General features: G+C 36.4%; 1 protein-coding gene across 16 annotated transcripts in view; it reads right to left on the bottom strand.

The window, feature by feature from the left end:
* SGK3 (serum/glucocorticoid regulated kinase family member 3) overlaps positions 1-26,816 on the bottom strand; it is a 114,619-nt gene that overhangs the window by 24,676 nt on the left and 63,127 nt on the right. For 13 of the 16 annotated variants that reach the window (XR_009536324.1, XM_060127477.1, XM_060127475.1 and 10 more), the window contains 5 exons: positions 21,775-21,858; positions 18,517-18,589; positions 13,481-13,556; positions 6,214-6,301; positions 937-986 (listed from right to left, as the gene is read on the bottom strand). Coding sequence is in view for 15 of the 16 variants with exons in the window: in XM_060127477.1 (XP_059983460.1) it covers positions 937-986; positions 6,214-6,301; positions 13,481-13,556; positions 18,517-18,589; positions 21,775-21,858 (371 nt within the window). In the remaining variant the exon portion in view is untranslated. Of the gene's footprint in view, positions 1-280; positions 912-936; positions 987-6,213; positions 6,302-13,480; positions 13,557-17,840; positions 17,946-18,516; positions 18,590-21,774; positions 21,859-26,816 lie in introns of those variants that run through there. The other 3 variants (XM_060127485.1, XM_060127484.1, XM_060127489.1) reach the window with 2 other exon arrangements.

The following is a 26,816-nucleotide window of genomic DNA, read 5'->3' as shown; positions in this document are numbered from 1 at the left end:
GGTCACCAATGACCTATCAGGGGTCCATTCTCAATCTTCATCTTACCTGCCCCATCAGCAACATCAACAGAGTTATTTACTCCCTTTCTTCACCTGCTTTTGTGACACCACATTCCTGGTTTTCCTACCTTACTAATTATTCTTTCTTAGTCTCCTTTACCATTTCTCCTGTCTATACTCACTCTCTAAGTGGACCAAAAGGGTAAGGGGAAGCACAGTGTCCTGTGATAAAAGATAGAATACTTCAGAATTAATCCAATAAGCCTATAAGGATAATTACAAGTAAGGATAGCAACAATACATTCCTCTTCCAGCCCACGGCAGTTATCACTCATCTGTCAGGGCACTCCTCAAACTGAGCCAAGAAGTAGCCTTGGACTCCTTCTTTGTATTCCAGTGAACTGCTGGAGTTGACCTTAAGATGAAGTCCACATTTGTCACCCCTCAAAATGTTTCCCCTCTGCTCAAGTAAATCTGGGACTATGGGAGAAACTGGATAAAGAAAATTTAATAGCCTTTCATATGCTAATTTCCATCAAGACTCCTCTGGAACAAGCTGACTAACAACTAGGGTTGGAGTTGTGACACTGAGCACCAAGAGAATATCAATTTGGCCTCCACGGATACTTTTGCCAGAGTATTTTCCCAGGTACCTCCCAGGACTTATGGTCCCCACACACACACCAGGAAAGTAACAGTGGCAAAACAGCCGAACCCAATTCAACAATCTGTGGATTAAAAACTCCTCAGAGCTCTACTAAAACAAGGAGAAGCTAGAGCAGTAAATTAGGCAAGCGTACGACAGTATTATATTCACTGTAACTATAGTTCTATTTCACAGGCTTCCAGTTAAACTGGTATAATTATGTACATCTGCACATTTGCAAAAAATCTTCCTCAAATCCAGTGAGATTGTTTGAAACAAATTAAACCTACTGAGGATTTCCAGATGGTCCCAGGTTAATGTTCTGTGAGGTAGAGTGTAGCTGTTGGGATGGAAAAAAAATAATAATAATTTAACATTCTTACTGGAGCGTCTTAAGTTATCGGTTAATGGATATTTTTTAAATAAAATACACATAACCATACCACAGATATTTGTCATATTAAAGAAACCTAAAGCCCTAATGCTTAATAAATGTACAGACTTTTGGAAAGATACACAATCAATATAAACATAATCATTTTAATGATAAATTTCAAAAGCAGTTGTAAGGAAAAATGTAAGGCAGAAATCAAAGTCAAAGTTGGCAAATGAATGAAGTAAACTGAGGAAAGCTCTTTGGAAGAGCTGGGCATTGAAACCACAATTGAAGAGGAATCTTTTTTTTTTTTTTTACTTTTTTTTTTTTTTTTTTTTTTGCGGTACGTGGGCCTCTCACTGCTGTGGCCTCTCCCGTTGCAGAGCACAGGCTCCGGACGCGCAGGCTCAGCGGCCATGGCTCACGGGCCCAGCCGCTCCGCGGCATGTGGGATCCTCCCAGATCGGGGCACGAACCCGTGTCCCCTGCATCGGCAGGCGGACTCTCAACCACCGCACCACCAGGGAAGCCCGAGGAATCATTTTTTACATTAAAAAAAATTGGTTAAAAATAGCTTTTGTTTTTAAATTTTCAAATATTTTTAATAAGCTATTATTAAAGATAGGAAATGATAGTATGATGATGATTAAGACTGCAAATGCTGGATTAAAGTTTTAATTTGAGAGGAAGTAAACTTATTTCTAAAGCAAATACATAAAACCAGGAGTGCTTTTCTTCCTAATTCCACCATTGTGATAGTATCAAATTTTTAGATAGGCTTTTCTCCTTACAACAGTTAACAAAGTAAATTTAATCCCTGTTATTAACATAGAAGCAAATCTTTACTCACCTAGTATACCATAAAGCAATTTAACTAATTAAAATTCTAGCTCACTAATAATCAACTAGAAATTTAACTCAAAATCCCAAAAGATTAATCTAGTGATCCTTCTACAGTGAGCACTTCTCACAAAAGCCAAGTGTAAGTGAATTCTTCTGCACATAAATTCACTATGAAATTCTTTATACATTCAGAGAATTAAATCAGAGATGTCTCAAATATGTACACTTTTACTAGAGCTCTATATAATTATACTTCATATAAGCTATAGATATGAAGTAAGCTTTTAAAAATATCTCTTTAAGTTCATCAGAATCAACAAATTTTACCTAAGCAATTTCTTATTAGAGACATATGTCATATATATTCCCACTTAAATTCATTTGTAACTTATAGACAATCTCCAGAATACAAGTTTTTTTTTAAATAAAGGGCAAAAGATCTAAAGTATATTTCGTATGAAGTAACAACACTGGCACCAACGTTTTAGTGACAAATCAAATATATTTCTTACTGACACCTTTACATGAAAAATCTTCATTTAATACAATTTTAATCCACAAAAGACAGAAATAAAAGGAATCATAACAGTCTAGCTCAAGACAAAAAAAATATATAAACACTCCGGTTCATTAGATGAGATTTGTCCTGTTGTAGCATAGTTTTAACATGAAGTAATCTCCCCCTGCTCCCCAGTTTTTCTGAGATATTATATAACTGACATATAGAACTGTATAAGTTTAAGATGTATAGCATAATGATTTGACTTATATATATCATGATTATGTTTAAATATTATAGTATTCTATACAGTCTGATAATGTAATCAAACTAAGTTGTAATTTCAATACACTTATTCTTTTAATGAATGTGCAGAGAACTGTATCATTTTTCTATTCAATGAACTTTTCTATAAGATGAAGAAAGTGAAGTAAATAAGTGTGGATTAAACAATAACAAGGATAACCTGTCCCCTGCATTACATTAAAATGTAATAAGATTTTATTACTTGGCAACAGTTTTTCTAATGGAGCACATTTCTGAAATAATGAAAATTTCTGAGGTATGTAATTAGATAACTTTTTACTCTACCTATTATTATACCGCGGGCCTCTCACTGTTGTGGCCTCTCCCGTTGCGGAGCACAGGCTCCGGACGCGCAGGCTCAGCGGCCATAGCTCACACGCCCAGCCGCTCCGCGGCATGTGCGATCTTCCCGGACCGGGGCATGAACCCGTGTCCCCTGCATCGGCAGGCGGACTCAACCCCTGCGCCACCAGGGAAGCCCCTCTACCTATTATTTTTAAAGATTACATCTAATCACTAAACTGAAGTTGAGGTATATTTCTTAACAGAATGAACACTATCAAGAGAATAAGTTTCTTGACTTCTCTTGGCCTCTGTTTTTTTCTCTATAAGTAAGAAGGTCCAGATGCCTTCCAAGGTATTTTCCAGCTATTAAATTCATTTGATTATCCACTCAGAAGTCCTTAATAAATAGTTACAACTGGGGCTTCCCTGGTGGCGCAGTGGTTGAGAGTCCGCCTGCCAATGCAGGGGACATGGGTTCGTGCCCCAGTCCAGGAAGATCCCACATGCCGCGGAGTGGCTGGGCCCGTGAGCCATGGCCGCTGAGCCTGCGCGTCCGGAGCCTGTGCTCTGCAACGGGAGAGGCCACAACAGTGAGAGGCCCGTGTACAGCAAAAAAAAAAAAAAAAAAAAAAAAAAAAAGTTACAACTGGGGTGCGGGGAGTGAAGGAACTGGATGAAAGCAGTCAAATGGTACAAACTTCCAGTTATAAGAAAATAAGTACTAGGGATGTAATGTACAACATGATAGATATAATTACACTGTGTATGTTATATATGAAAGTTGTTAAGAGAATAAATCCTAAGAGTTCTCATCACAGGAAAAACATTTTTTTCTATTTAATTTTGTATCTATATGAGATGATATCAATAGATATTCACTAAACTTACTGTGGTGATTACTGCATGATGTATGTAAGTCAGATCATAATGCTGTACACCCTAAACTTATACCAGTGATGTATGTCAATTATATCTCATTAAAACTGGAAGAAAAAATAAATAAAACTGATGCAGTTCCTAGAAATTTTAATTTAAAAAATAATAAAATAGTTATAACTGTAAGATGAAATATAGCTCTTTCTTTTTTTTGAAAAGGTTTTTTTTAATCAGTATTTTAAAACAGGAAAAGATCCTAGTCTAAGTTCCAGATTTTATGGATGAAACGAGAAACAAAATTTAGATTGAAAGTCAACAGTGGGAGAAGAGGAGCCAGAACCCAGGAATTTCTCTTAGTCTGGTTCTTTCTTCAAAAACCATTCTCCTACAGCAAGGCAAGACATTCTTTACATGATCTAAACCTACATACTCTCTACGTGATTAACAAACAAAACATGGAAAATCACGGTTACATAAATTTTACTCTTTAAAATATTTATTGAATAGTATTAAGATGTTTTTAAAAATCCATAACCTTACCAACAGACGATTTACAAATATTTATAGTACTTTCATATAGTCTTTGCATAACTTCGAAAAACTGTGATCACACTGTGTAAGTTTGCATAAAAAGTTTTAAACCCTGATTTCATTTAATGGTATGTCAAAACTTTAAATATTATCATCTTTAGAAATATTTTTTAAATGTACAATATATAGGGACAACCACTATTTGACTGATGACTATTCAAACTGATTCTAACTTTTCATTATAAATCACACTAAAATGAACATCTTTGTTCTTTTCTGTGAAGGGTTATTTCATTTGCATCAACTCCTAAGTGACATGAATTACTTTCATGCTTGATACATGTTGCCAAATTGCTTTCCAAAAGAGTTGCATAAATTTTAACACCAGTAATGCCCAAGGATGCCCATTTTACCTTACCCTTATTAGTTCTGGCGTATTTTATTTACTTTACATTTTTGTTAATTTGGCAGATTAAAAAACCTCTCATTTAAAACTTTCATTTGCTACTGGCATCAAGGTTGAATATTTTCCCATATATCTGTTTACTAAGAGTATTTCTTCATGTCCCTTTTCCTTTTATCTACTAGGGTCCTAAATATCATTCTTTTCAAAAATCCATATGTATGAGCTTTTTTTACATAGACATTATTCCTTCTTATACTTTGTTACATGTTTTCCCAGCTTGTGGTTTCTCTTTTGATCGACTGCACAGATATAAAATTAAAATATCCTTTTATTGTCCTAAGAGCAACCATGTCACAGACATAAGAGTTAAATCTGTTCTCTTAACTGAGAATCCTCTTAGAGCATCAGAGAAAGAAAACTACTACTTTCCAGTAGTCACATCTATTTTTCAAATGAAGATTTTTAGCTGTGGGACAGTAATGTTTCAACTCATGACATTACCTTTTAAATCACAAAAACAGAATCATGACAAAATTAAAAGACATTATAAAGATAAAAACGTACATCTCTGATTTTCATGTATATATTTAACAATAGTATTAGTCAATTTTAAATTATAAAGGTATTATCATATTTATATAATACTTGTAATTATACTTTTAATTGCTACATAATAATCCTGAGTTAAGTTATTATAATTTACCTTTCTAACATAACTTTCTAAAGTAAATGTTGAAAATATCTTCATAAGAAGGCACAAGCTTACGATATTTATCACAATTAATTAAAAAAACAAGAATATCCTATTCTTTTCGGAAAACGTATTGATTATGTACATATAACTACAGCAATAAAAGTTAGTTGATACCAACCAACCCATGTATACTGATTGCTCTACATCTCAAGACCTGACAATGCAGAGGAAGAGGTATGTAATATTCTGGTTGAAAAGGCCTTTCCTGCTGGCCAAAATTCAAAACAACAGTTGCAATGGTGATAATCATGATGAAGATATATGATGATCAAAAAGTGAGATGTAAAGCAAAGAAAGCAGAACACAAAACTTTATATATTGTATAATTAAAGTTAGGTAATTTAAAAAATTTCCACATATTAGAGAAGATAAGAAAGAAAATCACTAAAACGTTAAAAATTACTAGGTCTGGTTGCTGATAATATGGGTAATACTTCTAAATTATTCTCAAATTTTTCTTTAATTAACATGTATTACTTTTTATTATAAAAAGTACTCATTTTATCAATTTTATAAGAAATAGTGATAAGTAAGAGGTATACACATTTGTTTTTATGTACTCTACAGAGTAGAAAATCTACAATGGATGAAATTACTTTGTTTTAAGTAAATGGGGTCCTAAAGTTGCCAATAATTTCATCTCTGGGGAATGGTATTTTTTTCTGTTAAAAAATACAATTCCTCTTACTACCTTCTGAGTACTTCTTTCATCCTCATCTTCAGATGGATCTGACTGATGTTTTGGACTGTCCATTTGAAGGAATGCTCTGACATCTGGACTAAAAACAAAAATTAACTTTATTATGACTTTGCATTTCTACAGCTTTTCTCCCTTTTAACATGAAAATAAAAGTAACTATAGCAGCATTTACAGTAAGAAAGTCAAACAAAATCCATTAATAATCATTATTATAAAAGGAATAAGCAAATTAAGTTTAAAAATAGGGAATCCAATAAACAAATGGGCAAAGGTATCAACAGTCAGTTCACAGAATAGAAAACCCAAATGGTAAGGAAATTTATGAAGATGCCTAACTTCATTAATAATCAAACACAAAAAAATTAAAACAACAATGAGAAATTACTTTATGTTCACTAGCCAGCAAAATTTAGAAAGACACATAATACCAAAAGTTGGTAGGGATACAGGGAAAGGAACACCCTCATGTATTGCTGGTGAGAATGTAAAATGAGGCAACTTTTCTGAAAAGCAATTTGGCAATATTTGGTTAAACTTAGTATGCATTTTCCCTGAGGCCAGAAATTTCAGTTCTAAGAATAAACCACACACACAAAAAAATTATGTACAGGTTCAGTGAAAGACATGTAACTAGGATACTCACTGCAATATTCTCTATAGCTCTGAATCAGAAGCAAAACAGCCATCTACCACTAGGGAAATGAGTAAGCAAGCTATGGTAACTGCCTGCAGAGAACAGCAGTCAGCGATCAGAAACAAGGAACCACAGCACACCACCATTTACGTGTATATATAAACACTCACAGACACAAAGCAAGTCGATAAATAGATAACCAAAGACATATAACAAACATGTTGAAGTGGGCATCACCAGTGGGGATGAAGAAATGGGTATGAAGAGGAAAAAAATGGACTAAAATAAAAGAGGGGCCTTGCATGGACTAATGACAATCCTGAGGAATGAGTAAATCTCTGTATCTGCGGTACCTCCTCCCAAATTGTTCTTTTTTTTTCTTTTTTAGAAGTTGAGATGTGTTAATCCCCAAATCCGAATTTATCCTTCCCCTGCCCCCTGCCCTGCTGCTATCCCCTTTGGTAACCATAAGTTTGTTTTCTATGTCTGTGAGTCTATTTCTGTTTTCCAAATAATTTTATTTGTATCATTTTATTTAGATTCCACATATAAATTATATCATGATATTTGTCTTTCTCAGTCTGACTTACTTCACTTAATATGATAATGTCTAGGTCCATCCATGTTGCTGCAAGTGGCATTATTTCATCCTTTTTTATGGACAAATAATATTCTATTATATATACCTCACATCTTCTTTATCCATTCATCTGTCCATGGACATTTAGGTTGCTTCCATGTCTTGGTATTGTAAATAGTGCCGCTATGAACACTGGGGTGCATGTATCTTTTTGAATTAGAGTTTTCTCCAGATATATGCCCAGGATTGGGACTGCAAGATCATATGGTAGCTCTATTTTTAAGACACTTCCATACTGTTTGGGATTAACATATACACACCACTATATATAAAATAAACAACAAGGACCTACTGTATAGCACAAGGAACTATATAGTCAATATCCTGTAATAACCTATAATGGGAAAGAATCTGAAAAAGAATATATATATGTGTAAGTGAACCACTTTGCTGTATACCTGAAACTAATACAACAGTGTAAATTAACTATACTTCAATTTTAAAAAATGGTTAAAAAAAACGAGATATAATTGACATATAACACTATATCAGTTCCAGGTGTACGACACAATGCTTCTATACTTGTATACATTGCGAAACGATGACCACAGTAAGTCTAGTTAACATCCATCACCACACAGTTACACACTTTTTGTGTGTGATGAGAACTTTTAATCTACTCTCTTAGCTACATTCAAATACGCTACCACAGTCCCCATGCTGCACATTACAACTGATGACTTATTTTATAACTGAAAGTTTATACCTTTTGACCACCTTCACCCATTTCGCCTACCCCCCAACCTCTGGCAACCACCAATCTGTTCTTTGTATCAATGATTATGAATCTGGGTTTAAGATTTCACATATAAGTGAGTTCATGCAGTACTTGTCTTCCTCTGACTTATTTCACTTAGCACAATGCCGTAAATGTCCATCCACGTTGTCACAAATGGCAAGATTTCCAAAATTGTTCTTAATAATTAAATACAAATAATATACATTGTAAGAAATTCAGGAAGATGAATAGTTTTTAAAAAGGGGAGGGGCTTGTGGGAATGTAAAATGGTACAGCCAGTGTAGAAAACAGGTGGTTCTTTGAAAAGCTATACACAGTTACTGTATGGCCCAGCAATTCCACTCTTCAGTATATATCCAAAAGAAATAAAAACATATGGGCACACAAAAGCTCACACACACACACATTCATAGCAGCATTATTTATAATAGTCAAAAAGTGGATGAATGGACAAACAAAATGTGGCATATCCACATAATGGAATATTATTCAACTATGAAAACAAATGAAGTACTGATACATGCTACAATATGAATGAACTTCAAAAACTTTATGCTAAATGAACAAAGGAAGATTTAAAACTGTATGATTCCATTTGTATGAAATCCCCATAACAGGCAAATCCATAAAAATAGAAAGTAGATTAGTGGTTGCCAAGGGTTGAGGGAAAGGGGAAATTAGAAAATATAGTTTCTTTTTGGGTTGATGTTAATATTAGCTTAGACTTGGGTGATAGAATAAGATAGTGATGTGGTTGTACAGCATTGCAAGTATACTAAAAACCACTGAATTGTACACTTCAAAAATAGATAAAATGGTGAATTTTATGTTATGTGCATTTTATTTCAAAAAAAAAATTAAAGGTGGGACTCTTCATTCTTAACACCCCTACTATATTTGTTTTTTCTCTGCACAGTTAAGATCATGCTATATTTTAAATATTTTATTTTACTGTTTTTCACCTAAAAATACAATGTATTCAATACATCAAAAGGTCTTTGCCATGTGGTTAAAAATTCTTTGTTAGCAATCACTTTTGATAGATGTATGATGCTGTATTAGGACACACTAAAAGTTACTCAGTGGTTCTTTCACTTTAGGATATATATATGTACTTTTTACATATATATATTTTATATATATATATATATAATATATATATGGCTTCCAACTTTTGACTGTACAGCTTTCACTACTATAAATAATGCTGCAAGTGACAATCACTGTGCACAACACTGGAACTGCATTTACGATTTTCACTACAGATTTTTAAAAAGAAAAGTATTTGCTCTGAACTATAAACCATTTTTAGGCTTTAAGTAGTTTGTTAAGCTAATTTTCAGAGAGGCTGTACCAATTTCTACTCTCCTAGCAATACATGAACATCCTGAAGACTTTCTCCAGCCTTGATTAAATGTTAGTTTATATTAGCATGTCTCATAGTCTGGTAAGTGAAAAATAGTATTTTAAAGAGACGGAACTCAATTATATTAGTAATTAGTGAAATGCAAATTAAAGCAACAATAAGATACCACTACCCACTCACCAGAATGGCTAAAATTGAAAAGACCAATGATACTAAGTGTTGGTGAGGTGACCCATGTGATCTCGTACACCAATGGTGGAAGTGGAAATTGGTACAATCACTTTGGGAAACTATTTAGCATTATCCACTAAGATTAAACATATACATATTCTATAACCAAAAATTCTACTCAAAGATACATCAGAAATGCTTGCACATGTGCAGCAAAAGATATGTTCATGTCAACATTACTCATTAGAGCCAGAAAACAGAAATAACGCAAATGTTGATCAGAATTGTGGTATATTCATGCAATGGGGTATTATACAGCAATGGAAATGAACAAACTACTGTATAGCTATATGCAATAACACTGGTGACTCTCAATTGTTGAAAACAAGCCAGATATAGACCATGTAATATATGATTCTATTTATAAAAAGTTCAGAAACAGGGCACATTAATCTATGCTGCTAAAAATCAGGAGAGTAATGACCTTTGGGAAGGAACAGACATTGAGAAGAGGCATGTGAGGGGCTGCAGGGGTGCTGGCAATGTTCTATTCCTTGGCCTGGGGTGGAGAGGGGGGATACTCAGATGTATTCATTTTCTCATAATTCATTAAGCTGTACAATCATGATTTGTGTTCTTTTCTATATGTGTTATAATGCAATGAAGCTAAAATAAGGTTTTTTGCTTCATCTGCATTTCTTTTTTTTTTTTTTTTTTGCGGTACGCCGGCCTCTCACTGTTGTGGCCACTCCCGTTGTGGAGCACAGGCTTCGGACGCACGGGCCCAGCGGCCATGGCTCACGGGCCCAGCCGCTCCGCGGCATGTGGGATCCTCCCGGACCGGGGCACGAACCCATGTCCCCTGCATCGGCAGGCGGACTCTCAACCACTGCGCCACCAGGGAAGCCCTTTATTTCTTAAATAGTAAAGAAATGTTCAGCTTCTCTGGTAATTAATCAGCCATTTGCATCTCCTCTTTTGTAAACTGTTAATGTGTTTTGTCTTTTTTTTTTGGTGCCTTAGGAATGTATTATCTGCATGAGCTCTTTTATTAAGTATATTTATCTACTGTCCTTTATCATGGGAAACTTTTTATATTTTTGGTTTTTAATTTCACTTGTAATTTTTGGAGGTCAAAAGTTTTTATTAATCAAATGTGTCATTATTTTACTTTGTAATACATCATTCACTACCAATATCCTCAGAAAAGCCTCTTCTATCCAAAGGTCAGAGAAATAATAATATTTTGTTTGAGTTTTTAAATGATTTTAAGTTCAATTTTAATAAGTTATCTTAAAAATAACCTTCTCTCTATTGAAGTAAAGCTATTTTTTTTTTTTTTGTAAAGCTATTTTTGAAGCACATATCCCACACATAATAAGAATAGACACAACGATGGTGTTCAAGATACACTTGCTGATTGGCTTCTCCTCTAACTCTCTTAAATCTGTACTATTTTATAAACAGTTTGATGTTCAAATGAAGAGTGTGAAAATTAACAAAGTTCCATTAACAGATGAGATCCAGAAAATGTGAAATATCACTTTTTATTAAAAAGAAAATGTCAGTTAAACATTAAGTTGAAAAAAAAAACCTATTGGTTATTTACCTTGGGGTGCTGAAAAATGTCCTCTACCTTAAACAGAATAGTGGTAGTTACAAGGTGCATATGTATGTAAAAATCTATTGGGTAGTATACTTAAAAATTGTGTATTTTATAGTATGATGTTAAAATAATCAAATTGGTTTTAGTTGAATTTCAATACCAAATATAACATCTTTATAATACTACACTTCTAGATCCAAAATGAATACTTAGAATTTAACATATACTGTCAGAGGTTCTGAGTAACACTGTTCAAAATACCAGGAGAAATAATAAACACCACCGCCATTTATTCCACACTTATTCTATGTGAGGCTCTGTCAAAGAATGAGACATATTCAAGCTCTCAATGTACGAATTTCAAACAAGCCAGTAATATGCCAATTCGAAGTAATCTCAAGTGCATATAACAAGAGTTAAACATTAGAAGGGTAGATCTAAGCTGAAGATAACATAGAATTTGTCCTAGGGAAAAGACATAATGTTTAAAAATAATTATACAAAGAGCCAAGTAATAACAGGCTCTCTGCTAAGGAACACACCAGACACAGGAACCCTGAGTTCAAGGATCCTGCCCAATTTTGTGCTCCTCCACCACCTGCTGGGGGCTCTGAGTGGAAAGTAGGCTGCTCCCCTTTGCGGGGGCTGATCCCAGAGCTACAGCAGGTGCTGGACCTCCCCGTGACCCTCGTCCTATCTGTGAGCATCAGGGGAAATGAAACCCAGAGCACTGGGCAGAAGACCTTGGTCACAGGAAGTCCAGCTCCAGTATTTTACTAATTTAGTAAATTAAATTAAGTTAAAAAAGGTCAGAGCACCTGCTCAGAAGATAGAAGCCCTCTATAAACTATAAAGAACTATAAAATGGTAATAATCGTTCTGAGGACAATTGCTAAAAATACAGTCCTTCAATGTTGTGATTCTGAAAAGACTGTTAAAAAGTGTCATGACTGCATCAATGTCCACAGGCAGCCTTTACATCTACCCAGACAGGTGAGCTGCAGAAACGTTCCCCAGATATTCTCCTTGGTCCTCTTTATTCTTCTTAGAATGTTAATACTTTATACATACTAAACAATATAAGTAACATACACGCACATAACAAATCACAATAAACATAATGAACACCAATGAACCAATTACCAGACTCAAAATGAAAATACATCTCAAACCATGGATCTACCTACACCTTCCTAGGTATTTCTGATATGACCCACCCTTCTGCCTTCACAGGAGCTGCTGGCCTACCAGACACACATAGGGCTGGGAAAGCGCCCTCGTGTTAAGTGGCTGCCTGGAAGGTTGTGCTGAGAAGGCCTGAAGGCCTTGTCTGGGATGAGAGAACGCTGACCCAGGTCACACAAGAAGTGGTAGCAAGTGTGCCTGGCCCTCGCCAACTCCTTCAGCTTCATCTCCTTTCTGTAAACTTACTCTGTGTTCCAGTCATCGTGAAATGTTAATACGTGAGCATCCTGAACAATTGCAGGCTCTTTGTAGACTCTGTTACAAGCACTGCTCCCTTGGCCTAGAATGCTCTCCCTAGCTTTTTTCTTGAATGACTGCACATCCTTTAAGTTCCAGGAAGCCTTCCTTGACACCCACCCACCCCAAGAAGAGTTGGCCACATTTTTCTCTGTTGTCTTCCAGACTTTTTTCATAAAACTTTCTTTGCTTTAATTGCTTGTTTCTACACCTGTTTCTCCCACGTACCTGGAAGCCTATGCCTCTGGAAGGTAAGGATAACACTAATTTCTCTTTTTATTCCCAATGCACACAGAGGTACATACGAAATGCTTTCTCAATGCACGAATAAATATAACATCAAATAATTAGCAAAATGTTTTAACTGTGCAAATTCCTTTCAAGTTTAATCTACAAAAATAATACAAGTACAATAGGAAGAAAGAAAATAACTAGGGCCTTGAGTTGATGGAGAGAAAAGAAGATTAAGAATACCAGAGGAAAAATTCTTGAGGAAGATTTCACAAAAATATACAGCACAATAATATTCCACAGAATGTATAAAACCTGGATCAGTAGCTTATTCAATAGTCTTAGGTTGGGTTTCAGTGCCTCCTTAGAACACAATGAAAATTACTTACTGGTTGTAAAGTTCTGGATGCCTAACTAAGTTCTGAATGAATTCATTCAGTCCCGCTCTTCTCTGTTTAATAAAATCTGTTAGGAGAGACAATACTATTATGATTATTTATATCAGACTGTAATTATCATCAATACAGTTATACAAGAATAGACAAGCACAAGATAGTGAATTTTGATTAAGAAGTTATTTCTTAATTCATGTTTCTTGATATACAATAAGGAATACTTACAAATATATATTTCTTAAATCTGTAAATACAATTATTATAAAATTAAAATAAAGCAGGTAGGACTTCCCTGGTGGCACAGTGGTTAAGAATCCTCCTGCCAATTCAGGGGACATGGGTTCGAGCCCTGGTACGGGAAGATCCCACATGCCACGGGGCAACTAAGCCCGTGCGCCACAACTACTGAGCTTGCACTCTAGAGCCCGCGAGCCACAACTACTGAGCCCGTGTGCCACAGCTACTGAAGCCTGTGCACACAGAGCCCGTGCTCTGCAACAAGAGAAGCCACCGCAATGAGAAGCCCGTGAACCGCAACAAAGAGTAGCCCCGGCTCACTGCAACTACGCGCGCAGCAACGAAGACCCAACGTAGCCAAAAATAAGTAAATAAATTTATTATAAATAAATAAATAAATAAAATAAAGCAGGTAACATATTCCCCAAAAGAAAATGCTGCAAAAAATGCCTATTTTAGGTTCTAAACAGACTCACTACAAAACATGGAGACACTCTGCTTTGTCCAACTCCTCATGTACTACCAGGTAATAAATAAGAATTAACACTATGACACTGGTGGCTGAAATCATGCTAACTTAAAAACAAAAAACAAACGAAACCAAGAAATACTGAAATCCTTGCAACTGGAAATGGTGATTAATTGGCTGAGTATTACCAAAACTCTGCTGCTAAAAATAGGTTTTTATTTTGTATAAATCGATTTCTCTTCAAATAGCAGAAGTTAAAATTGAGAAATAAAAGTGATTTTCTATGTAAGTCATTGAAGGCTAGCATCATGCCTGTAAAAATTTTTTTCTAACTTAGCCCTTAACACAGTGTCTTGGAATGTACTTAACTGATGTTTGTGAATGAATAAAAAAAATACCAAACAGAATGATTACACATTCTAGCATTCACAGTCTCCAAATTTCATATGCCCCATCCCTTATTTAACTCAATTGTTTTGTTACTTTGTAATTTTATTTTTCAGTAGTAAAGATAATCTTGTTTTGTTTTTAAAACTACCAAAAAAATGTAATTTATATATTGATTCCAAGATCCTATCAGCAAAAGGTTTGATATTAAACTATTTAGAATATAGAAGTATAGCTAATTCTGTGTATACTCTACAGAAAGATCCTTAAATTCAAAATGAAATTTTAACTTAGAAAAGTATAGGCAGAAATAACCCTTAAAATCTGCCTCAAGTATGTAAAACTTATCTTACAGAGGTTGGTAACCACCAACATAAAGTGGAAAAAAAAAAGAGAAGAAAATGACACGCATGGACTTAGAAGCTGCAGCATAAGAACTCAGAAAGATGTATGGAAAAACTCTATATGGTAGCTGTCAAACACGAGGTTAAATTAAAAGGACAATTTCTTTCTTCACGCTCTAACTGTCCCATCTTTGGCCAGTGAAAGCCCCATCAATTGGGCCCCTGTGGCCTTTTGATAAAACGTCAGTATTCTTGTATAGCTTCTTTGTTTTCAGGCCAAGATATCCTAGGACCATCTTGTACATTTCTTGCCCAGCACCTGGAACTGCCATGGAAGTGTGGTTCCTTTAAGGGGGAAATGGTATTTAGAGATTACAACCTGGATGCTAAGGGTGTTTGCTGCTACTTATTTGTTATTGTTTTCAGGCATTTCCAGTGGAGAGCACTGGGAAATATGTATTGTTTTAGAAAGAGAAAAATAAATCATGATTTCATACTGTATTCCCAAGTTTAAAATTACAGGAATTTTTACTTAAAATCTTTGATTTTATATTTGTATCTCTTTCCTCTTCTGCTTAAAATTTTGGTTCTCATGACATTAACATAATTACAAAATAACTCTATATTATCAATGAGACTATTGAATGCAGGATAAAATTTCTTTGTACACTTTTTTTTTTTGCCATGAGGAATATAAAGCTGAGTTTCCATGTTTTAAAGTCATTTAAAGTAATTATTCTCCATGTGTTTCACCACCAATCAGAATACAGTTATATTTTTTCCTTGTTTATTTTCAGTTGTTAGAGACTTCAATATTGTTGCATTTGTTTTTGTTTTTAAATTGTTTAAAATATGCAAAGCTGTGCACAAGATTCATCCAGGGAGGTCTAACATCCACCTCTGTTGTCTCCAGTTGGCCTCTCCCTCCTTAAGGTCATCAGTTTTTAGTTTTTGGTTTATTCTTCCATTATTTCCTTTTGAATCTTCACATCCTTTCCTACACAAAAAATATACACTGTCCACATCCACACCTTGTTTTTTCCACTTAAACAGGTATTCTGGAGATCACTCCACAGTAATGCACAATGAGCTTTTTCGTTCCTTTTTACAGCTGTATCATATTCCAATACTGGAAGGATGTTTCAGTTGTTTCCAGTTTTTGCTATGAAAAACAGCATCACAATAAACAGTCTTGTACACACATACATCATTTCCGATGCAGTTTATCTTTAGAATAGATTCCTAGAAATGTGATTTCTTGGTCAAAGGGAAATGTATATATAGTTTTGCTAAATATTACCAAATTTCATAAGGTTTGTATTCCCACCAGCAAAATATGAGAATGTCTGTTTGGCCAAAGCCTAATAAAATGAACATCCTACCAATCTTTGGTTTGTTGAGTATGACTTAGATTTGATCTCCCCAATGAAAGGCTTTCCAAAAATCTATAACATATAGTCTACTTCACTGTTGCCAAGTCATATACAACATGCTCAGGATTGATTTCAAAATGTTCTTCAATAAAAATCAATTTTTAGTATTAAATAATTAATCTACCAAACATAAATACCACAGGGCACTGTCTGGTATTTTGCCTTGAACCATGAAGTAGCAATGCTGCAGGTCTTTATCTCTCTGCCTCCTTCCCTGGATAAAATGATTCTGATCTTAGGGTTTAACTAAGGGGTCCACAGAACTCTAACCCAAGTTCAAGCCTCATGTTAATCACTAACATGTAGTTTGAATCCTCTTAAATGTCTTTCTGTCACTTCAAATTAATTAATTCTCTCATTCACCCAGGCCTGACACTTCAGTTATCTCTGATTCTCTTCTCTATATGTCTCCTTTACCTAAGCAATCACCAAGATTTCTTACAGATTTTTCATTAAAAGATTTCCTACACATGGCTCAATTTTTAGCCCCATTTCCACCTGAGTTGCAGCTCTCATCACCTAATTTGAGGACTACTGGAATATTCCCTTAACCAGACTCCCAGTCTCTATCTCGTGTTCCCTCTGCTGTGCCTACTATACATTATACACTGTTGGTTTCACATCATGTTGCCACTTTGCTCAAATATCTCTAAGGCCCCCATGTTGTCCTCACGATGTTTTTCAACCTATGCTCCACAGACATACTTCACTGCTACACCAACAAAGCAGCTCCGTTTTTATTTGTTCTACACATTACATTTTTCTGCATCAGATTTCACTAGGAAAATAGTGTTCTACAGCTAATAACAAAACAAGAGAACAAGAATACAAAAGCCACTGGCCGATAGAATCAATCCATGGAATGTGTAACTGGCTTTGCTGTGCCAACTCAATCGTCTCTTTATTAATGGATTCATGTATTCAAGTAACATTTATTGAGAATCTAATATTTATTAGGCACTATAATTAAATAAAAAAGATACAGTATCTACCTTCATAAAATCTACAGCCCGATAAGACAAACTGGCAATAATAATAAAGTGTGCTAAATTCTCCCAAGAGAAAAAAAGTCTACATAAAATAGGGGAAGTGAAAAAGAACAGGGGAAACGAGAAGCCTCTCCAATCCTGAGGTTCAGAAAGTGTAAAAGAATAAAGAGTCTCCAGCTGAGAGGGTTACAGGGGATTCCAGCACCCTGGGGGTGCGGAACTCAGTTTTAATTACAGCAAGAACGTGAAAGAAATAAGACGACAGAGGATAAAGGAGTTTGTTCATCGCAGGCAGAACTGCACAAGGTATAGTGAAAAGGTCTGGCAGGAAAAGGAATGGTATAAGGATAGGTTGTAGAGAGGAAGCAAGATAAGCCATTTGAGAGCTCCTACATAAGGAATCACAGGTCTGATGGGTTACAAGGTTACAAGCAAATTAGTTTAGGAGGTAAGATGGTGGGGAGGGAGGAAACTCGATAGCATGTCAGGATCCACCTGTGGCATAAACAGATGACTTTACAGCATAGAATTTCTGGTGGATAGAGACTTCTATCTCTCTATAGGTCGCCATTTGTGTACGGGGTTAATTTCTTCTAGATTCTAGTTAAAAAAAAAAAAGTTTGAAGTTGAGGCTTCAGGCATATATACAGCCTCCAGATTTCTGAGATCCTATGTGTCATCAGGCTCCCCAAGGGTGAACAATAGGACATTTTCTTGGTATCCCATTCAGAGGCCTGCAGGGTGCCGTGTACAGAGTACACATTTAGTAAATGTTTCATGGTTAGAAAAGTACTGCCCATTATCCTTAATAATCAATAGATTTATCTGAAGCCAGACTGCTTGAATTTAACTTCCAAATCTGACTTTTACTAGCTGTATGTGACCCTGGGCAAATCAGTCAACCTGTGCCTCAGTTTCCTTACCTATAAAATGGTGATGATAATAATACCCACCTCAAAGGGTTGTTGTGAGGACTGAATGAATTAAAACATATAAAGTGTTTAAAAACAACGGCTGGTACACAGTAAGCACCTTCCTGAGGCATTATTTTCATAGAGCATGAGATCCATTAGCTTTGTAACGTTATCTACTATACACTGCAATGAATATGTTAACTACTTTTTCGAACTTCAACCATCACTTATGGCTGGTCTATGAAGTTATTGCTTACCTGGATCAAAATTATCACCAAATATTCTCTTGGCAGGAATCTTCAGGGCCATAGCAGGAAATTGTTTCCTTAACTAGAATTGAAAACATAACATTACATGAACTTAATTTTATAGGTCTTCCAGGTATACACGTACCAAAACAAAATACAATCTGATTTTCAAAAAAATCCGCCATAAGACATACCTTTAAGTATATCATGATCAAATGTACAATATTAAATTATACCAATAAAATACCATTAGTCTGACTAATCCCATTTTGTCCCAATAAAACACTTAGTATCTTTGTGACCTGGAATAAGTTACTTAACATCTCTGAGCTTCAGTTTTCTTGTTGGAAAATGGGGATAATCTTCGCACCTACCTTAGTGATTTGTTGTGAGGCTTAAAGAAAATCATCTATGTTAAGTGCTTAGACTAGAACCTGGAGTATAGGTTTTGAATATGTTACTCACTGTTTTGTTACCTCAGGAGATGTGATGTTTGTGTTCTCTCTAAGTGAACACACTGACAATTGTTTTCTGAGAAAGCTGATGAATTTTGCTTTCAATACCCTCTGCTCTAGCCTTCCTCCTATTAATAACTGTTTCTCAGATTTGCTTATCCCCAGAGAAAGAAAAACTTCAACCTGAAGAAATTAAATTTGGGCAGTAAAGCCATAAAAATGGGTAAATGCTTATTTTTACTGTAAGCTTGATGTCAAAAAACCACACATACACAGTCTTACCAATCCTTGCATTCCTCTAGTAAATTTAGATGTTTTAGAAACAACAACCAAACATACACTATGTATACACAAACACACACACATTATATATATACCTCCACTGACAGGAAATACAAATAGGAGAATGTATTAATCACTCTACACCATGAGCATGCTCTCAGCAAAATTCAGAATGAAAAATCTGCAGACGAACGACCCTGTTTCTTTCAACAAAAAATTGTAAAAAAAAAAAAAAAAAAAAAGGAAAGAGAGGTGGAGGGGAAAACAGTGATTAATAGACAGGTCATAAAATCAACTATATTTCAACAAAATATTTTTTAAAAAGTTAAACAAAAAAATAAACTTATAGCAATGTTAAAAGAAAGACACTTCAGGGCTTCCCTGGTGGCGCAGTGGTTGAGAGTCCGCCTGCTGATGCAGGGGACACAAGTTCGTGCCCCGGTCCGGGAAGATCCCACATGCCGCAGAGTGGCTGGGCCCATGAGCCATGGCTGGCCACTGAGCCTGCGCGTCCGGAGCCTGTGCCCCGCAACGGGAGAGGCCACAACAGTGAGAGGCCCGCGTACCAAAAAAACAAAACAAAACAAAACAAAAGACACTTCACAGACTTATCAACCAGTTTATATGACATTAAGTATTTGACATTAAGGCATTATTGTTAATTATTTTTAGATGTGATAATGATACTGTATGTATATTTTTTAAAGAATCTTTATCTTTTTAAAGATGTATACAGAAATATTTACAAATGGAAAGACATGATGTCTGAAATTTGCTTCATAATTCAGTGGGCTGGTTAGGGACAGAGATGAAACAAGAATGGCCGTGTACGGTAATTGCTGGAGATGGATGGCACATTACATTATCTTCTCTATTTATATTAGTCTCTCTACTTCTGTATGTGTTCAACAAGCTTTTAATAAAAAGCTTCCAAATGTAAACTACAGTCATAAATACACATTTAAACTGACAGTTAACATTTTACAGATTGGAAATTTCACTTTTTTCTTTATTCTAAAAGGAGCATAGGGAAAGAATTTGTGTTTTCAAACTTGGAGAAATCCAGTCCAAGTTTAACTTCACTTCTGTAGTTTCAAAGAACACAACTGATACCATTCCCCTGTTTTTTTCTTAGCTCCTCACCACAAAAGGCAGAATTGGAAGGAGTTACATAAAAAAGAGAGGAAGACACAGAAAATGGGAAAATAAGAAAAAGATGAAAAAAGGAAGAGAAATACAGGAAAAATGAGGGAGATGGATGGTAAAGACTCAACTAACATTAGGGAGAATTTTCTGCAAAAAGCTTAACATGGGTTGCTTGATGGAAAGAGAATTAAAGTGATCATGTGGGAGGAGTGCCCCCAATAAACTTTCCTACTTTACCTTTATAACTAAAGATACTCAAATATTAACACCTAACTTTCATGACTTAAGGAAACACAGGAAGTTGTGCAGCTAGATAACATTTGAATCATTCTGGCCCATTTAGGAAGTAATTTACCTCTTAACTGAGATATGCTTACCTTCCCCCATATTTAAAATATTTTACGAATGATAACCCATAGACATATATCCATCTAACGCTATTTTTAAAATCAAGAGACAGGGATAAGAAAACTGAAAAAGTTAACTTTTAAAATATGAAACAGTTTTTTCTGGAGGATGCCTAATAATCTACTATTTTAAAAATAACAACATGAGGAGATTGCTATTTATTGTTAGAGCAGAAGAAATTTAAATTTGTGATTTGAAGCCCAATTGCTTTTTTTTCTTAACTGAAGCAAAGCTTGGAACCCAGAGCTGTCTCAGTAACCTGGGGTCTCTAATGACCAACAAAGGCAGTGTCCTCTGGCCTCCTACGTATGCATAACCTTAACGGCAATGCTCTCCACAAACACTGGTCCCTGTGTAAGATCTGGCCTGATGTGTTAAAATGACCATGGTGCTCTAGCTTCCTATGGTAGAAACTGTAACTGTAAACACTGGATGAAAAATAATATCTGAACTATGAATATATAAAACAGGTTTTAGTTATTTAAATAACTAATGATCTCAGGTAACTGTCAGGCTTTTGAAAGTCAATATTCATTTCAGCTGTGTTAGCTACTTAAAATCTGGAACCTTAGACTAATTTCTAACAGAGAATGAAACCATGGAAGGTAGGTAGGCTTATGACAGACTTTCAGACCTAAAGCTTATAGTTGGGCAATTTAACCACAAAGAGCATGATGATTAACAATTATTAGAAAGGTAGGTAGAAAGGATTTATTTCTAATCTCCTATGACACTGAAATGTATTTTAAGCTGTATATTTAGTTTTCATATCTTCAATAGTTTATCTGAAACTTCTCAACAGTCCTCTCTCCACCCTTTTTGGTAAGAATTCCAAAGTCAGGATGTTTTGAAGAACCCCTTACCCTTTTCTGCTTATCTGATATATATAAGTATTATTTAATTATCAAATAAATCTCATTTTCCAGTTTTCTCAGGTGTTTTGTTTTAAATAAATATCTTGTAGACTGTTACTTACAGTGTTGTAAAGCTTATCGAACTCCGCATATCTTCTGAAGACAAACCACTCACTCCTGCCCACTGAAACCAGAACTTTATAAACCTGTGGAAATAAAAAATAACAATAAAATTTGATCACAAAAAAAGCACATTAGCTATTTACATATGCAAATAACCTGCTTTCATACTCATGAAACTGATATTAGACATTACTATTTATATGTGATTCTCCAAGATACAGAAATATATCAACTGAAACACTTATTTTATCTTGTTGAAAAGTGTTTTATTTTTAAAATGTTATGAAATATTTCCATAGTTTTCAGAGAATAACACAATGAATACCCATGTACTCATTATTTAGATACTCTGAATTCTAACATTTGGCCATTCTTGTTTCAGGTTTTCTTCCCCAAAATAAAACATTATAGTTTCAACGGATGCCATTCTGCTCTCTTCTTCCCCAGCAGTAACCACTACCACGAAATGATAAAGTATTTTCAAAAGGAATGCCTGGAACACAGTAAACACTAAATTATTAGTTCTCCTCCTTTCAGGGCATCTTTTACACAGTATTTTTCAAACTAAGAATTTATCCTCAGATTTCCTACTACCATCTTAACCTGTGTTTAATATTTTCATATATACATAATTTCACATAACCACAGTCAACAACCCTACGAGGAAATAAGCAGAATAAATATTACAACCCCCATTACAGATGAGGAAATGATGGCCCCCCCAAAGTTAAGTAACTTGCCCAAGTCCACAGACTTGTGAGACTAAAATCTAAATCTTCTAACCCTCCATGCACTAGAACAAGTATCAAATCAACAGTTATAATACAGAATTAACTCTCATAATTCGTCCCACAGATACTCTCAGAATATAATTCAACATACCAATGTACAGAAAACAATTTGGAACCCCAAAGATCTTTTATAATTTCTAAAGAGAAAAATAACAAGGATCCAGGTATATGAGGAAAGGTTCACTGATGTATGGCTTGGGTTATCAATCTCACTATTTTACAGTGAAGATTAGGGGAAAGAGATATTTACAATACAATTGTCCACAGTCTGTTAGATGACAGAGTAAACCAGGTTTATTTTAGAAGACGGGCATACAAATATGTATAAACTATCCTTTCCCACAAAAGACTGGAAAGTTACACTCACCAGTTCATAGTTAGATAATACAGTGAAGAAAGATCTCCCTGATACTGCATATGATTATAATGTAGGAATTCTGCAGTATTGTTGAAGTTATGGTCACATTAACAGGCCCCTAGTACGAGGGGCCCCAGAACGTAAAGCCATATCCCCCTGTGAGAAAGGGATCAGGTCTCACCTGGAAAGTGAAGCAAAGTCATTGATACAAAGTCATTGTATCAGTTACCTGTATCTCTCACTTAAGCAGAGAGAAAAAGAGCATCCAGGCACCCTATGTGAGCTACAGCAGTAAGAGGATTTTCTGGTGTTAACTAAGAGGACATCAAATTGTCCTAAAGGAAGCTACTGTGTGTAAGATATCAGAATCGTTTATAAGATGACACTGCTCCCATGGGAGAGAGTGCAGAAGTAGAGGAAAAAGAACCTAGTCTGGGTGCTGACAAAAGTTGAGCCATGTTTTTAGGAAGAGACTACAGATTTATCTCCTACAGCATTCAGGATCAGATAGGCCTGGAAGCAGGCCTGCTACCAAAGGATCAGATACTTACGTTTATATGATTACGAGATTCTTGAACAAACAGCACTGTTTGTGCTGACTTCCCAGTGGGATAAGTTGGCTTCCCATAGACACTCAAGTACAGCCAAGATGAGAACCCAAACCTAGGTTCCAGGCCAAAGCAGTTCTGCTGCAACTCTATTTACAGGAGCTTAAGATAAAGCCCTGTGAAGTTATTAATTGGCAGGATGATTTATGAACAAGGGCTTATTAAGTAAGTTCTAATAAAATACCAACAGGCAAAAACAAAACCTCTTCAAATTTTAAAAAACACTCTCATTTGCAAAAATGCACAAAACTTCACAGAAATAGTACAATAATAACAGTACAATAAATCTTATTAAGTTTTTAAAAAATATATTTCCTTATTGCCTGTCTTGCCCCACCAGAATGTAAGTTCTTTGAGAGCAAGGGCTGTATCATTCTTGCTACCCACTGTATTCCCAGTGCCTAGAACAGCCCTGGCATAAGACAAGAAACTCAGTGACAATTTGTTGAGTGGATAAATATAAAGTATAATTTAGACTTGGTTTAAGTCAAGACATCCTAGAACACAGTGCATTTCTCTGTAAAGTCGTTTAAAAGACACACGAAAACTAGAGTATAAAAATATTATTGAGGGGCTTCCCTGATGGTGCAGTGGTTGAGAGTCCGCCTGCCGATGCAGGGGACACGGGTTCGTGCCCCGGTCTGGGAGGATCCCTCGTGCTGCGGAGCGGCTGAGCCCGTGAGCCATGGCCGCTGGGCCTGCGCGTCCGGAGCCTGTGCTCCGCAACAGGCGAGGCCACAGTGGTGAGAGGCCCGCGTACCGCAAAAAAATATATATATATATTATTGAATAGTTAACACAGTGTCTATTTTTGTTCCCCAATAATACACAGACATGCTGAAGCTGGACAGAGTCTGTGCTGGGTGGGGTCGGGTCTATCTGTGTTGAGTAGAACCAAGTTTCCTGAGGACCGGGGACTGTACTGCAGTGATCAGCAACTAACATGTGAACTTAATCCTACTTTTCATTCAACTTCAATTCAACAAATACTGTTCTAGGTATTGGTGAAACAAGAGTGAGGGAAGTTCTTGCTTCAAAGAACAAATTCAGGGAAAGCACACATAAATAAACCCAAAGTATGTCAGGTGGTGATAACTGCTATTAAAAAACTACACAGGGTAAGCAGGACAGAGTGTGAAAGGGGCAGAGTGTGAAGATGCTGTTTTATATAGGGTGGTCAGAAAAACCCTCTCTAACAACAAGGCAACATCTGAGCATCTGAAGGAAGGAAGTGAACAAGGGGATCTGGATAGAGCCTTGGAGAACTCAGGGGACACCTCTGGGGACAGCCGGTAAGAGTGACACTATAGGCCTCCTCGACCTTTTCACAGAAGATGTGGAAATACCTCTACCACAAAAAAACAAAAGGACACCTGAGATAACCCATCGCCTGTATTTGCTATGTATGAACTTCCATCAAACTTGGCAGGAGGTTATGCCCTTGAAGGAGAGAATGGTCCAAAGGTAAAAGTAAGGAGAGGGAAGGAAGGAAAACTTCACACACTCCACTATCTTATGCTAAGTATACCGACCTCTTGTTTACCATCAATATGTTTCTAAAACTGGCTTATACGAATGTGGAAGAAATGCTGAGGATATTGCTGCAACATCTGAGGAGAGGCAAATGGCCAGACACACACTGCAATCTCTCTGCTCCGGGCTTCTATGCAGGGTGTGGAGGTATGCTTATTAAGGAAGGGAGAACAGAAGACAGAAGGGCTGTTTCCAGCTCCTTGTCTGAGGCTCTGGGAGAAAACCACCATTGGGGGGCCCCACCCCACCGAGTTAAGAAGGCAGAGTGGGGTGGTCCAAGGGTTTAGTTTAACTCCTCAGCTTTCCTCAACTCCCATGTGACATGGACCTGAGCTGAAAGTCACTTGTCATGGCACTCAGTTGGCAGGGGCCAGGTGACCCCCTGGTCAGAGACCAGGGTAGACCACCTGAGTCAGGAGAAGGTGGAGGGCACGCAGAGCTTCAGTGGGGTCTACGGCCATCACGAGCCAAGGGGAAGCTGAGTCAGCAGTCAGTCACCACGACCCTTGCCAAGCCAACAAAGGGCAGATCACAAATCAGTTCATCAACTGCAGATGCCAGCAGTGGATGCCAACAAAATGCCCAGGACTGGCAGGTCAACCACAGCTGGATGTCTGCCAGACCAGTCACTCTACACCTGGAATGGCAAAGATCTAGACGATGACAAGAATGCCAAGCCTTCAGCAGGCTACCATGAGGTCAGTCATCAACTGAACAAACACTGTGAAAGGGGACACCTCTCCTGCCACAAACCATGATGCTAAGTTGGAGAAGGAGTGTGTGTTCAAATAAGAGAAAGAGAGCACAATGAAGACAGGCTGGGCATTTTTACTTAAAAGAACTGCTTAGGGCTTCCACGGTGGCGCAGTGGTTGAGAGTCTGCCTGCCGATGCAGGGGACACGGGTTCGTGCCCCGGTCTGGGAAGATCCCACATGCCGCGGAGCGGCTGGGCCCGTGAGCCATGGCCGCTGAGCCTGCGCGTCCGGAGCCTGTGCTCCGCAGCGGGAGAGGCCACAACAGTGAGAGGCCCACGTACCGCAAAAAAAAAAAAAACTGCTTAAATTTTAGCTCAAACTGTTGAACAGAATTGGGTTAAATGAATTTCTTCACACTGCTCAGTGGGTGGGGCCTTACAAGGAAGGCCAGATCAGTTACAGACACGATAAATGACATTTTTTTCAGGGAGAGGAGGACAGCAGATCTCTGTATATACTAACAAGACTACTGGAACTAAATATAATACGTTTCATTACATTAATTAGAAAAGTGACTATTCTCCAAATAGCAGTCACTGATACACTGACTCAGCCAAATATTCATTGTGCTTATTCTTTATAAAGTCCTACAGTAGATACCATGGTGATAAAAAGTAAAATTAGAAATGGACTTTACCTTTATGGTGAAAAAATGAGTTAGAATACTCATTTAAAAATATTTTTAAAATGGAGATAGAAAATGACAAATGTCTTAAGAAAGATACTGTGGAAATTTCAAGACAGTGGTTCTTCACATGGGATCAATGACTTTTGGAGTCCATTGACCCCCTGAGATGTGATGTGTCACAGAACCACACGTATGCACATTTTCTGGTGAGATGGTCTATCAGACAGTTTCACAAGTTTCTCCAAAGGGAGAGGTAAACAGGCAAAACTCTGCACTAAAAAAGGAAATTGTATTCCATTAGAGTACACAGAGAAGACTGTGGAGGATATATCATTTGAAAGATTAAGTAAAATCTGCAAAGTCTGGG

This window comes from Lagenorhynchus albirostris, chromosome 17 (genome assembly GCF_949774975.1).
Source record: "Lagenorhynchus albirostris chromosome 17, mLagAlb1.1, whole genome shotgun sequence".
Classification (NCBI taxonomy): Eukaryota; Metazoa; Chordata; class Mammalia; order Artiodactyla; family Delphinidae; genus Lagenorhynchus; species Lagenorhynchus albirostris.
The sequence above is the reverse complement of the archived record's forward strand: the minus strand, read 5'-3'. Positions and strand labels throughout refer to the sequence as shown.